The sequence below is a fragment of the Mytilus edulis genome, chromosome 13 (assembly GCF_963676685.1).
Source record: "Mytilus edulis chromosome 13, xbMytEdul2.2, whole genome shotgun sequence".
NCBI classification, from domain to species: Eukaryota; Metazoa; Mollusca; class Bivalvia; order Mytilida; family Mytilidae; genus Mytilus; species Mytilus edulis.
In genome coordinates, this window is record NC_092356.1 from 4,647,404 (window position 1) to 4,662,738 (window position 15,335).

At 33.3% G+C, this 15,335-nt stretch overlaps 2 protein-coding genes across 2 annotated transcripts in view; both read left to right on the plus strand.

Annotated features, from left to right (window-relative positions):
- Nucleotides 1–759, plus strand: part of LOC139501978 (tRNA pseudouridine synthase-like 1) — a 39,461-nt gene extending 38,702 nt beyond the window's left edge. The window contains exon 8 of the mRNA XM_071291290.1: nt 381–759. Within this exon, the coding sequence (XP_071147391.1) occupies nt 381–757 (377 nt within the window). The 3' untranslated portion in view covers nt 758–759. The remainder of the gene's footprint in view (nt 1–380) is intronic.
- A 1,783-nt stretch (nt 760–2,542) lies between these two features.
- LOC139501365 (uncharacterized) lies at nt 2,543–12,677 on the plus strand. The gene is made up of 2 exons (XM_071290406.1): nt 2,543–2,622; nt 10,945–12,677. The coding sequence occupies exon 2, from the start codon at nt 10,953–10,955 to the stop codon at nt 12,615–12,617; it is 1,665 nt and encodes a 554-aa protein (XP_071146507.1). The 5' UTR covers nt 2,543–2,622; nt 10,945–10,952; the 3' UTR covers nt 12,618–12,677.
- The last annotated feature ends 2,658 nt before the right edge of the window (nt 12,678–15,335 follow it).

Consider the following 15,335-nt stretch of genomic DNA (forward strand, 5'->3'; position numbering starts at 1 on the left):
ATTGTTTCAGAATTCCTTTTTACATGCCCGTCAAAATTTGACGGGACTTATTATGGTATATAAATGTCCGATGTCTGTCTGTCTGTCTGTCGGTCCGTCTGTCCGGCATCCACATGTCCCACTGTAACTTGAGAACCACTTATCCAAATTTCATGAAACTTAACATAGTTGTTTCTTATGATGGTTTAACGATCTGTATACTTTTCGCTAAAAATAGGATTTAAACTTTTTGAGTTACAGGACTTTATAACTAAAACAGGGAGGTGTATTTTCACATGTCACGCTGTATCTTATATTATTGTACAGTGTAACACTATATTCTAAAAGTACAAGTCATGCTTTTTAAATTTTTGAACTGAATATTTTGGGTTTTTTTTCAGATCTGATTTATCCAGGACCTCTTCCAGAACTTCAAAAGGAATATAGAACATTGTCAAAAACTCTTGAAAAATATATGCATTTACAACATGTACAAGGAAACTCTGATGGTATTAAAGACAGAATATTGGATTCAATTAATGTGCCAGATAGTTGTAGTGTTCTTAATAATGAGGAGAGAACTAACAACAATGAAACTAATTCCGTAGATCAAATTAGTGACAGTGATTCTTTACATTGTGCTAGAGAAGATTTAACTTTTAATGAACTCACTGACCGTTCAACTAAAAGTGTACAAAATGTATGCAGTAATGAATCTATACTAACCTGCAGTGATAAAATTGAAGATTCTGATTTACAAATAAATTCAAAAGGATAATATGTGGATTTTCCATTATTTTATTCTTTTGGTTATTTTTTTAATTTAGTACTATAAGAATACACATCTAATTTTATGATAGGGCCTTGGTGGCTGAGTGGTCTAAGAATTATCTGTATTACTAGCCTATTAACACTGTAGTTGTGAATTTAAACCCTGCTCTTGTATCAGACTCCAATCTTTTTCCTGCTGCTGATGCTATCTGGATTTAAATAACAATCAATTCACTTTCATGAGCAATTTAACTTCAGACGTTTGGGTGTACAATGGTGTAAAAAATACTTCAAATTAATCTCTCTGTCAACAAGAATATATTGAAACATTCCCAATCCTTTAAATTGGTTGTTTTTAAATCTTACATCATCAAAATGAATATTTATATAAAACTTGTAATTCAATAATCACTCTTTAATTTTTTTAGTTAAAAATTTCACTATAGTATGAAAAGAAAGGAAATGGAGGTATTTTAAAATCCATATTCAGAGTTGGCAAAATATTGCTAAAGAGGCTGTTTTGCTAAATACTAAAAAAGATTAGAAGCTACGATTTTATAGACAGAGCGGGCATAATAGCCACTGCCGTAAAATAAGGAGATTTTGTATGATTGCCAAAGAAATATCTATCTACCATAGATCAAATAAACTTTATGAAAGTAATTATAGGCCACTAAACAGCCTTCAACAAACAGAAAAACTTCTACCATATAGTCATCTATGAAAGGCTTAGAGATGAAAAATTTGAAACGATCATACGCAGTAACTAATGGCTTCCAATTTTTACACACTACAATTTAAGAAAAATAAATATGTCAGACCAAATGGACAACCACTGACCTACATTATCTGGACTTCATTTGGTTGGGTTAAACATGTTTGTGAGCTCTCAATCCCCCTCCCCTGGGACGATGGTTAAAATGGAGATCGTCTAAACTGATAATATTTGTACACTAGGTATACAAATACCTTTCAAAGACCATTATCTTGGGATCGAAAATTATCCTTTTCCTCACAATAGAACTAAGAAGGCTCTTTATATTGTACGACTAATTGTATGGTACATTTAAGTGCAAAACACTTATATAGATATTAACCGAATGCAATTCTAAACAGCTGACATGCTGATGCCAAAAGGGAGAGTATGGATTGGGTTTAATGAATAGAGAACAATGAGCTTCAGTTATTATACTAAAAAAAAGGATGGAATAATATAGGCAAAGATTGCAGCACAATGGATTGCTCGAATATTGTGTAAAAATATAGTATATTGTGCAAAATTTATAAGGAATAGAGAAAAATCTACTATAAAAATTAAAGAATTCAGAATTGAAGGCCCCCGACCTTGAATAAGAAAAATCTGTCTTACCTAGGATTATCTTCATAAGCATAAATCATTATAAAAAAATATTTGAAACAAAAGAAGAATACTTGATGGAAACTTGTTTTTAAAATCGTACATGTTTGAGTTGTCAAGAATACTATCTTTGAAAATAGACCCGATAATGAACTTCCATTGGTACTTTTAAACTGCAAATAATCACGAAAGCATGCACTAACTATACAACACTTGCATGGTTCCTTGTCTTACTCAGATTCCTGCAAAGATGTACACTCCATTTCTGACTGAAATGTCTTATAGTTGTTTTAGGATCGTCCCACAAAAAATAGTTTTTCTTTAAAACTGTTTTTACACCTTATACATAGTTATTCCATAGTCTATATGTTTTTTTTTTAAATTTCCCGCAAAATAACACTAATTATTGACAACGTCTTTAACACGTGATACAGGCGAGATTACAGGTGATATCAACCTATGATAATAGTAAACATACGAAGTTGTTCGATATAGTTTCGTTTATCATTCAACAGGTAAACATTACATGTATTCAATTGATATATTGTCTATTTGCCGTTAGGAAAAGAATCTGCTTCTAAATACATGTTTACATCTTCTATAAACGAGTCGTTTAGACAAATCGAACCGTGCCATTCCACTTCCTTGTTGATAATTATATTATATTCTCAAAATTAGGGAGGGAAATTTATTTATTGCAGACACTGTTAGTATGTACGACTTTTATCAGTATATCTAGCATTCAGACAAGAAGTAGCAGACGCATTGTGATTATATTTACAGATAGTAGTTGCTTTCCGTTGGTTCCCTGAACTCAGATTTCATTGACTTTAAATAAACAAAAAAGTAAACATGTTGGTTGAGTTTCCTATCCAGAGCAAAATTTTGAAAATATCTTATTTCATTATTTGGGTTTTACTGAACTTTATTTTTAGCTCACCTGGCCGAAAGCTTTTCTCATCACTTGGCGTCCGGCGTCCGTCGTCGTCCGTCGTCGTCCTGCGTTAACTTTTACAAAAATCTTCTCCTCTGAAACTACTGGGCCAAATTTAACCAAACTTGGCCACAATCATCATTGGGGTATCTAGTTTAAAAAATGTGTCCGATGACCCGACCAACCAATCAAGATGGCCGCCATGGCTAAAAATATAACATAGGGATAAAATGCAGTTTTTGGCTTATAACTCAAAAACCAAGGCATTTAGAGCAAATCTGACATGGGGGTAATATTGTTCATCAGGTCAAGATCTATCTGCCCTGAAATTTTCAGATGAATCGGACATTTCGTTGTTGGGTTTCTGCCCCTGAAATGGTAATTTTAAGGAATTTTTGCTGGTTTTGGTTATTATCTTGAATATTATTATAGATAGAGATAAACTGTAAACAGCAATAATGTTCAGCAAAGTAAGATCTACAAATAAGTCAACATTACCAAAATGGTCAGTTGACCACTTTATGAGTTACTGCCCTCTATAGTCAATTTTTAACCATTTTTCGTAAATCTTAGTTATCTTTTAGAAAAATATTCTCCTCTGAAACTACTGGGCCAAATTTAACCAAACTTGGCCATAATCATCATTGGGGTATTTAGTTTAAAAAATGTGTCCGGTGACCCGCCCAAACAACCAAGATGGCCGCCATGGCGAAAAATAGAACATAGGGGTAAAATGCAGTTTTTGGCTTATAACTCAAAAACCAAAGCATTTAGAGCAAATCTGACATGGGGGTAAAATTGTTCATCAGGTCAAGATCTATCTGCCCTGAAATTTTCAGATGAATCGGACATTCCGTTGTTGGGTTGCTGCCCCTGAAATGGTAATTTTAAGGAAATTTTGCTGTTTTTGGTTATTATCTTGAATATTATTATAGATAGAGATAAACTGTAAACAGCAATAATGTTCAGCAAAGTAATAAGATCTACAAATAAGTCAACATGACCAAAATGGTCAGTTGACCACTTTATGAGTTATTGCCCTTTATAGTCAATTTTTAACAATTTTTCGTAAATCTTAGTAATCTTTAGGAAAATCTTCTCCTCTGAAACTACTGGGCCAAATTTAACCAAACTTAGCCATAATCATCATTGGGGTATCTAGTTAAAAAAATGTGTCCGGTAACTCGTCCAATAAACCAAGATGACCGCCATGGCTAAAAATAGAACATGGGGGTAAAATGCAGTTTTTGGCTTATAACTCAAAAACCAAAGCATTAAGAGCAAATCTGACAGGAAGTAAAATTGTTGATCGGGTCACGATCTATCTGCTCTGGAATTTTCAGATGAATCGGATAATCGGTTGTTAGGTTGCTGCCCCTGAATTGGTAATTTTGAGGAAATTTTGCTGTTTTTTTGTTATTATCTTGAATATTATTATAGATAGAGATAAACTGTAAACAGCAATAACGTACAGCAAAGTAAGAACTAAAAATAAGTCAGTATGACCAAAATAGTCAATTGACCCCCTATAGTTATTGCCCTTCATGGTCAATTTTTAACAATTTTCTTAAAATTTGAAGATTTTCAATAACATTTTCCACAGAAAGTACTGTTATAGATAGAGATAAATGTAAGCAGCAATACTGTTTAGTAAAGTAAGATCTACAAACACATCACCATCACCAAAACACAATTTTGTCATGAATCATGTGTCCATTGTTTAATATTCACATAGACCAAGGTGAGCAACACAGGCTCTTTAGAGCCTCTAGTTATAAAATACTACATTACTGAAATTTGAGTGTATTGATAGAAGCAATGGTGTTATTTGATTATGCTATTTATTGATAGTTGTGTTTATAAATAAAGCTTGATTATTATGTATGAGCATTTTCTTTTTATAGATATACAGAATGACTAGTATACAAAAATGTTATATATTGTCTGTCAGATTGACAAGAATTCAAAATCGTATCTGCACAACATTTGCATGTTTGTCTATGGAACATACAATGAATATAAATCAATAAAGTGAGATCTATATGAGAATTTAAATCAAATAAATAACATTTATATTTCAATTATGTTTATTTGATTACATTGCTATTTTTTTCTAAAAGCAAGCACTAATAAAAGATGAGAATACCAAAAATCAACTAAGTTCAATACTGTCTATTTTAAACCTTATATTGCTCAGCAATGTGTTAAATTATGTTCAAGAAAGCATCTGTTATAGTCCACATGTCTTGCCACATACTCTCATCTTAGAAGTATGATTGCAAATCATCTGAAGACACACCTTTCGTTTCATTTAGTTTGCCCTTGGCCTTAGCCCTGTAAACAACGCTATGGTCTGAATATGGGCACCGGTTTCTGGATCAACAAAGTTCAGTGAGTTGTTTACTACAGCATGTTTAGGTTAAGTTCATCTTGAATTTGGTGAAGGATCTCCACTGGTCAGAAAAACACAACTTTGAACCTGGTTTCATTATACATCGAATCATTAGCGAAAGTGTCTCTTTATGCCTCTTTGGCACCAATTACCCAGAGATCGCCTTATCTTTTCTTCCACGGTTGTGTTTAGCCTTTTGCTTGAGTAAACATCATCAATTTGTTCAACCACTCCTGGTCCACCTATATGTTCTCTGGTTTCTGGACTATAATGCATTAATGAAACTAGCACATTAAAGACACAACTAAAGCTAAATATATTTGATTTGAAAAATGTCAGTTGGGCATTGTTTAGCAAAGTTTTGAAAATGGCAGACGCTGTACGAAGTTAACAATGATGCCATGTAGTCCATGTATTCATTTAGTTAGTATTAAAAACTTAAATTTGAAATATTTTACCGTTATGGAATAACCGTTTCACAAATGATATCGGATATGTTCCTTACGTCGTAACTACAATCCCCTTCCCTTTGATTCATGAATGTGACCTACCGAATTAGACTATTTACCGGATTTGTTATCACATAATCAACACGACGGGTGCCACACGTGGAACTGGATCTGCTTACACTTCCGGAGCACCTGAGATCACCCCTAGTTTTTGGTTGGGTTCGTGTTGTTTATTCTTTAGTTTTCTATGTTGTGTCATATGTACTATTGTTTGTCTGTTTGTCTTTTTCATTTTTAGCCATGGCGTTGTCAGTTTATTTTAGATTTATGAGTTTGACTGTCCCTTTAATATCTTTCGTCCCTCTTTTAAGTGTGTTTATTAGTTTTTGAGAAATTACTTGTTTCACCTGAACTCTCGTATATGTATTAGAAAAAGTCTCTTGCATACAAAATACAGATATGCATTGATCATACACTATAATAACTGACATCGTTACTCGACTCGCGAACAGATATTTTGTAATTTTACGATAGAAATCAATTAACTATTCTAACTACGTTTTGAAATCTTTATCTTACTATGGAGCACCATATAATCAAACTTTGGTTTCATTTATGAGAATAAGGATACACTTTGTTTGCTTTGGTAAAAGTTCGAAGTTACGAAAAAAGTGGCGACCAATTAACTTTCAAACGAAGACATTCGACATTTTTCCTGACAAATAATTTAATTTTAATTTCAAGGTTTATTTTGTAATTAGATTTGACACGTAATCGTCATTCACAGGGAAATAAAGTCATTGCACTGACATAATCTAAGAAAATAACCATGGCATTTGATCACAGTTTGTAAACTTTAACAAGACTAGTCAATATGTAAAATCCGACCTATGTAGATTACATTGTAGTTTTGTCCGATTCTAATGTAATTATTTTGTAATTTAGTTTTAAATCAATAAATCGAATGGATGTTAATTGAGTTGAACACGAATAATTATAAAAGATTACATAATCACAATTAACAAAACTATAAAATGAGTTTTTAAACTTTCACAAAAGTGAGTTGTTCTGTTCGAACCAAATACTACTCACAAATTTAAAACAAGAATCTTTTAGGTTTACAATTATTCCCCGATGAGTGTTCCATCCATGTCTCATTCATTCAGCGCTTTGATACCTTTTTTTTCGGAAGGAGAATATATCGGATAATGACTTGAAGTGTTAGGCCATTTACCCCAATGAAACATGTTCCTTTATTTGATAGAGGCCGTTTTATCATAGTATAGAGGTCATATTCATAAAACAGTTGTATATAAAACTTGAAATAGATTGAAATACATAGGACTGTTTACCCCGGAATTGATTTACTTAAGCTGTATTTGTAACTAAACGCGCATAGCGTAAAAGTTACCAGTTGGCTTTATAAATATTTTGATATGAGCGTCACTAACGAGTCTTTTGTAGACGAAACGCGCGTCTGGCGTACTAAATTATAATTCTGGTACCTTTGATAACTATTACCAGCTTATAAAAAAGAAGATGTGGTATGAATGCCAATGACACAACTGTCCACAAAAGACCAAAATGACACATACATTAACAAATATAGGTCACCGTACGACCTTCAACAATGAGCAAAGCCCATACCGCATAGTCAGCTATAACAGGCCCCCCCCCAGTCAGCAGACTAACAGTGGGCCAACGTTGGCAAATGGTCGGCCCGTTGGTCGACCGTTGGTGTTGGCTTCACAACATTGGCCCAACGTTGGTAAATTGTCGGTCCGTTGGTCGCAAGTTTATGTTGGCTGCACAACATTGGCCCAACGTTGGCAAATTGTCGGTACATTGGTCGCACGTTGGTGTCGGCTGCACAACATTGGCCCAACGTTGGTCTGTTGTTGTAAATTCATATTATTATCTCATGTTGGTTATAAATAATCGGGCAAATGTTGGCATTATGTTAGTGCAACATAGGGCCGATATGAAATTTTGTTAATAGAATTGATAATATAATATTTTACGCTTTATTTCTCTTGGGAGGCGGATAATTTCGATTGCAGCAGGCTTTATGAAAAGTTAATGTTATACCGAAAGTGTTTATCAACTGAAATTACATTTACAACTCTATGTTGGGCCAATGCTGGCCCAACGTTGCGTGATTATATATTATACTCTATATATAAGTCAGGTAAAATTTATACTGGAATATCATTACTGTAATAAAAAAAAATGTATATCGTAAACATAGATTGCCTGGTTAAAAATAAAAATTTATTGCAATCATTATTTATAATAACTTTATTCATTAAACTTTGTGAAACATAATAATAGCAATTATATGCAGAGTGATATTTGATACAGCCAGTCTGTTAATCAAGCCCATTCTGATAGAAGGTTGACCATATGTTCGACAAATTTCAAAGATAGTTGCTATGGTAATTAAGTTTATAGGAAATCTGAATGTAATGGGATGGTCACTTTTGTGATTATTTCCTGTTGTGTATTTGTAAGAGAGCAGCGATACGAAGAAAACAAAAAGAGAAAATCATGTCATCTGAGATTCAAAGAGAAAGATAGTAACATGTAAGTTGTAACTTTAAAAAATCTGATATATATATATACGATTCAGAATGACAAATACAATATGATCTTTTAATCTGAGGGATGTTGTTAAAAATCAAAACATATATTAATTTCTATCATTTTATAATGCTGATCTTGAAGTTTATACGTTTCGGGCGAAATATTTTCTAGATTTTAAATCATTTCAATCCTATTAATTATCATGAAATATTTGCCACTGAACATTAGTATCTTCAAACAAATGGTAAAATATATAAATCTATAACCACAACATGTATGATCATTACTGAAGTTAATGGAATAAAATTGTCTTAAGATGTACCTTATTCCGTAATTTTTTTCAAAAATGTGGTATAATGATTTCTACTTCATTAAAATATAAATGAATTTGTTAGTTTTATTGTATTTCTAAATCGCATGCAAACAGATACGATATATTTGTGAAACCTAATCATATACACACTTGAATTAATGTGTAACAGTGTTTTTATATATCAAATATATAACTGTTCATTAATACACATCTAAATTATTCTTTATATATCATGTATATTACGAATATATAAAGCATGATACCGAATTCTGAAATAATAGTAATAAGGGTTTGTTATACCCACAAATCCGTCTAATACTAATGAATTTCTGACCATTAGACAAATAACCAATATAAAACAAAATGGTTATTTAAGATTTTATTTTGTATTAAATAGTGTTTAAACTATTTAGAATATACATTAATTCATATTACATATCTAGAAGGGAGATTACGCACGCATGCATTAGGCAAATACGCAATTCAAGTTTACTTATAACTTTATTACAGAGTCGGTTAGAAAAAAAACATAGCTGTAAAGAGTCTTCGGATAAGGAAATAGATGATGCAGCTAAAGATTGGCGGCGCTTAAGCCTTGACAGAGAAGGTGGCAAGAAACAGAGAAGAGAAAAAAAGAATAACAATTATAAATAATAATGACACTGTTGAAGTTCAAATTGAGGAGGACACTAATAGTGGTGACGACCAATGATATTAAATTTAAAATAAATAACGTTTCATCTTCTGAATTATTTAATTTTCATTCTGGATCTGGAACCAATACAACTAAAATTACATCTCCGAAAAAACTATTTGTTTGATCGCCTAACCATAAGCCATACGTCATTTGTTCTGTTAAAGAAATAAATGAAATTGATATGAAAAAAGAAGATGTGGTATGATTGCTAATGAGACAACTCTTTACAAGACACCAAATGACACAGAGTTTATCTGGTCGATCCATCAAACATTGCCAAAGAAATATCTTAGCGTCACACAATAAATAAAATTAAAGAGGCAAAGTTCATGAAAAAAACAAGGACAGTAACAACAATGGGTAATACAAAAATACAGAATTGCTACCTTAAACTTTGGCAGTTTGGAATACAAAAAAAGATCAAATGCGCTCAGGGGTATTTATCATATACAGCTCCTCATGCAGCATCCATTGTAATTTGGTTGAAACAATAGACCAACGTATTGCCAACATAAAAATGAGAAATACCTACCTTGGACCAACATAGTGCCAACATAAGAAAAGATATTTCTACGTTGGTCCAACGTTGTGCCAACATGGATTTCGTTTTTCATACAATGGGCCAACGTTGGCTCTATGTATTGCATATAACCGTACAACGTTGGGCCAACATGAAGCCATCATGTTGGGCCAACGTAGGCCCACTTTGCACTTATACGTTGGGCCAACGTTAAAATACAACGATGGGCCAATGCAATGATATACGTTGTGCCAATGTTGGGCCAACATACTCATGTTGTCTGGGCCGATATGACAACGTAAAACAATTCAAACGAGAAAACTAACGGCCTTACTTATATAAAAAAATGAACGAAAAACAAATATGTAACACATCAACAAACGACAACCACTGAATTACAGGCTCCTGACTTGGGACAGGCACATACATAAATAATGTGGCGGTGTTAAACATGTTAGTATCTTTTTTAACAGAAATACATATATTTTTTTTGATTGAGTTAAGTCTGCCAATTGATATTTTATCGTATGTTTTTCTTTGTTGTGATGTTATGCTATTGTTTCAGAAAAAGGGAGAAGGTTTGGATCCATTAAAACGTTTAATCCCGCTGCAAATGTTTGCACCTGTCCTAAGTCAGGAATCTGATGTACAGTAGTTGTCGTTTGTTTATGTAATATATACGTGTTTCTCGTTTCTCGTTTTGTTTATATAGATTAGACCGTTGGTTTTCCCGTTTGAATGGTTTTACACTGGTAATTTTGGGGCCCTTTATAGCTTGTTGTTCGGTGTGAGCTAAGGCTCCGTGTTGAAGGCCGTACTTTGACCTATAATGGTTTACTTTTAAAATTGTTATTTGTATGGAGAGTTGTCTCATTGGCACTCACACCACATCTTCCTATATCTATATACATATTCCGAGACTCACCAATTTTTTTTTTATTCAACGTAGGTGTTGTAATGCCTTCTTTTGTACATTGTGGTCCATGTTTGTTCGACATATCCTATCAGAATGATAGAAAATGGTGCACCTCTGGTGAAGAACGTTTATGTAAAGAGTGCGAGAAAACTCACAAAAAAAATAAAACCTCTAGGGACCATCAACTTGTCTCAGTTGACGATTGCCGGCAGATGGAAGACGTTCCGATCTCGTTTACTTGCAGCGATCATGACAAGAAACTAGAGTGGTTTTGTATAGATCACGAGGAAGCGCTTTGCGTGCTATGTTTATCAACTGGACACCGATCTTGTTCCGATATTATACAAATAGATGTTGCTTCTACAAATGCGAGACAATCCACGGCTTTATTCGACTTACAGGAAGCCATTGAGGTAACGTTGCGTAATATAACACTTTGCATCAACAGTCAAAAACCTACCCCAAAGGATATTGAAAAGCAAGAGAACGATATCAGGACAATTATCATAAATAACAGAACAAAAATAAATGATCGCTTAGACAAGCTTGAAGAAAAACTGGTACAAACATTGGTTAGAGCAACAAAAACATGCACATCAAAATGCAATAACTGTATACAACAGTTTAAAATACAAGAGGAACGGCTTTACAAACTAAAAGATCAAGTAATGCAAATGAAAGAATGTGCCTCCGACCAAGAAGTATTTCTTGGAACGCGTCAATTTAACAAATTGGTTACGAAAGTAACAGAATCCATCAAAACTGCTACTGATTATATATACAATTACAAATTCAATCTGCATCTAAACAGTGATATTCAGAAATTATCAAACGATGTAATCAATGAGATTGGATACATTCAAGTCACTGAACAGAAATTGCATTTAGACTTAAAAGAACTGAAAATAAAGCAGGCTCAAATGCCTCAAAAGATACAACCCTCGTGTAATTTCGCTGATGTAAATCTCCTATTAATAAAAAGGTTTAATATCACGAGAGAAAGACTGATGTGTATTACAGGTTGTGCCATATTACCTAATGGACATCTATTGTGTGCGGATTTCTATAGAACAGAACTATTGGAGTACAGTGAAGAAGGTAACTATATCGGCTGTATTCCAGTTTCTGCTTATCCGTTTGATATAACAGTTTTAGATTCGGATCGCATTGCAATCTCATACGGAACTTACGATTTCTTCGAAATATTTAACTTTCGCAATAGTCGGGTTGAGAAGAAAATAGATACTGGAGAGCACTGCTGGGGATTGATTCAGTCAAATGGTAAAATTTTCGTCAAACTTGAGCGAGTACATGTTTTTGACCTTAATGGTAGTCTTCTATATACTATGGCTGCAAATGGCAAACATTACATCTCCACAAATAAAAACAACATTTTCTGTTCAAGCTATTTAGATGGCTTTGTGCGTTGCTATGATATGAAAGGAAAAGAAGTATGGAAGTTTCACATTGATACTTCGGAGCATTCTTTAGGCGTAGCAAATGACCGAAGTGGCAATGTTTTCGTTTTTTGTAAATCTTCTAGAAACCTGATACTTATACAACAAGACGGGAAAACTTGTAAAAACTTGCTTACTGTGAAAGATATTTCTCCGCGTGCAGTATGCTATGACGTTGATCAAAGCACTTTACTGATCTGTGATCACAAAGGGGGTCCTTGTGTCTTGTATAAAGTATTGTACAATTAACTTTTTCAAAACGAAAAATGGTTCAGCAAGTTATTCAGTTTGAAATTATAGCAAATTATACGTAGGCTTCTGATTAAATATTTAAACAAACAACTTAGTAGTTAATCATGCATATATAAATTTTTCCTTACTTATCAACAGTATATGATTATAAGATTGATAGTATAATTGTCAATGGGACAACCGTCCTGTCGAGTCAAAAAACCTTGGTGTAGGCAACTAGTAATGTTGATTTGTTTCCAATTTCATATTAATAAAGCCAACAGTAGTATACCACTGTGCAATAGTCATGGATCGATTAAGTGATAACAAATCCGGGTCACAAACTAGATCAGAGAGAAACACATAACCTATACTAAGAAAACAGCGTTACAACAGACACACCGAACTACAACAACACAAACGCCTACATACTTTGAAGACTTTGAACACAAATATGACTTGCTTAATTTTGCAAATCTAAAAGATATAAAAAAACCTCATCTTAAAACTACCGTTGAAACATTATAATTACTTACATTTTGTCGTGTCGGGTGTATAGGCGACTCGTTGTGGAGGGCCATACGGTGCTCCTGTATACTTGCTTTCGCCACTTCAGGAATTTTGTTGATAGTTGTTCCATTGTCAAACATATCGAAACTCCTTATTTGCATATCTCTTAACTTTGTCAATGTTAAAATGTGGTTTTAATTTCTAATCTTATATGTACCGTTATATAGACAAAACGAGGTCGGTGAAATTATAAACCCGGCAATCAAAAGAAGAAATAAGAGACGAAAGTGTCTGAGAACTCGAATAACGACGTACATGCTTGTATTTTAAAATAAAATAAAACGATAGACGGAAAGACGAAAGGTCGGAATTAAAGGGTAACACTCAATCTCCCCTTTTTCAAATCAATTGAGTCACAGATCTAATGTGGTCAACGTTGGGTACTTAGTAGTTTGCACCTTTGTTGAAGCTTTTCATGAAAACATGCATCGGCAGCTTCTCGTTTAAGCACTTGTTATAAAGAAATAAGAGAAAAGACGTTCGCCACATTGATATAAATAAATTGATTGGAAAAATGTTTTTTGATTTACGTACAGTGGCAAATATTTCAGAATTGTTCCGTGCCAGTCAATAAGCAATTAATAAATTTGTTAAATCCTGTAATTACCATTGATCGGAATGGAGGATAGCACATGTGTACTAAACTTGGAAATGAACGTAAATATAGAGACCAAAATTAAGCCTTACAAAATACCATTTACGGACCCATCAATGTAATGTTGCAAGAGTTCTTCAAAGTACAGCAAAATGTACAGAAAGGCATTAGAATTAATGTCCCTTTATCTTGGCTGTGTAATTATACATCTCGCACTACAAAAAGGTCTTCTACTTATTGTCGATCTGAAGAACACCTTTAAGTTAATACTGAGTTTGTAATTGACCTATTGATCCAAGGGTCACTACAACACTGTTTTATTATTCTGTATCAATGGCTTTTGTTTTTGTATCACATTATTTATTTTGTATACGAAATTTTAGGCATATTGATGTGGTTGCTAATTATTTGCATGTTAAAGCTATATCGAATAATAATCATGAATCTGACATCTGCAGATCCTTGTATACAAAATAAAGAGATGTTTACAACTGAGTATTATTGGAGAGACAAACACTGTCCTTCTTTTAAGGCAAAGAAATAAATATGTACAGTAAAGAGAACATATAAAAAAACTGAAAGATAACAAGATGGGGTAATACTGTATGATAAAATAAATTATACAGTGATATATATTAGCTCTTTGTACATAGATTTGTTCATCTGTATTTAGGCAATTAAGCTGCCTTATTCGAGCACCCTAGAATTGTGTTCTACCAAATAAATGCCGAAATACGTGCCATTGTTATTATTTAGCTGGCTATTATGTTGTGTACAAGGATCTGCAGATGTCAGATTCATGATTATTAGCCTGTACCAAGTCAGGAATATGACAGTTGTTATCCATTCGTTTGATGTGCTTGGACTTTTGATTTTGCCTTTTGATTTTTGATTTTCCTTTTTGAATTTTCCTCGGAGTTCAGTATTTTTGTGTTTTTACTTTTTATTAAATGAACACTTTTGTCATACTTTTAATTCTAGATTACAAAGATTATGATCAGAAAAACCTTAAATGATCGTCGAAACACCAAAAAGTTTTGAAGTTGCACATAGGAAGTAGTGCTTAACGGAAATACTTCTGTAGTTCATTATCCCCTATGCTTTTGGCTTAGATATCAAAGAACATTTCTATGATATATTTCATCGCTGAAAAACAGATATTACAAGTTGTTTATATTTCACAAATGGAAAAATGCGCAGGAATATTGTCCAGGTACAACAAATCTCTATGATAGAGGAAATAAAGTTATATATTTAAGTGAGCGGTAATTTTAACTTATCTTGTCAAATTAGGCTGTTGTTATTTTATGAATGAAACGAGGTCATAAAAGAGATCCGGAAATCGACGTTGCTGGGATGTTTTAAGTAATGTGGACAACTCGTTCCCGAAAGTCGGACCTAATCCACTGGAACCGAATACACTGGAACCGTCTAGGAACTAGGACGGCTTTTCAGATTTTCCTAGGGTTTCATCAAATGTAAGACTTACATGTCTAGCGGAGCCGTATTCTTTTGTTTGTGCATTGGTGTCTATTTAGGGACTTTTTAAGGGGCATATTCATGTATGGGAC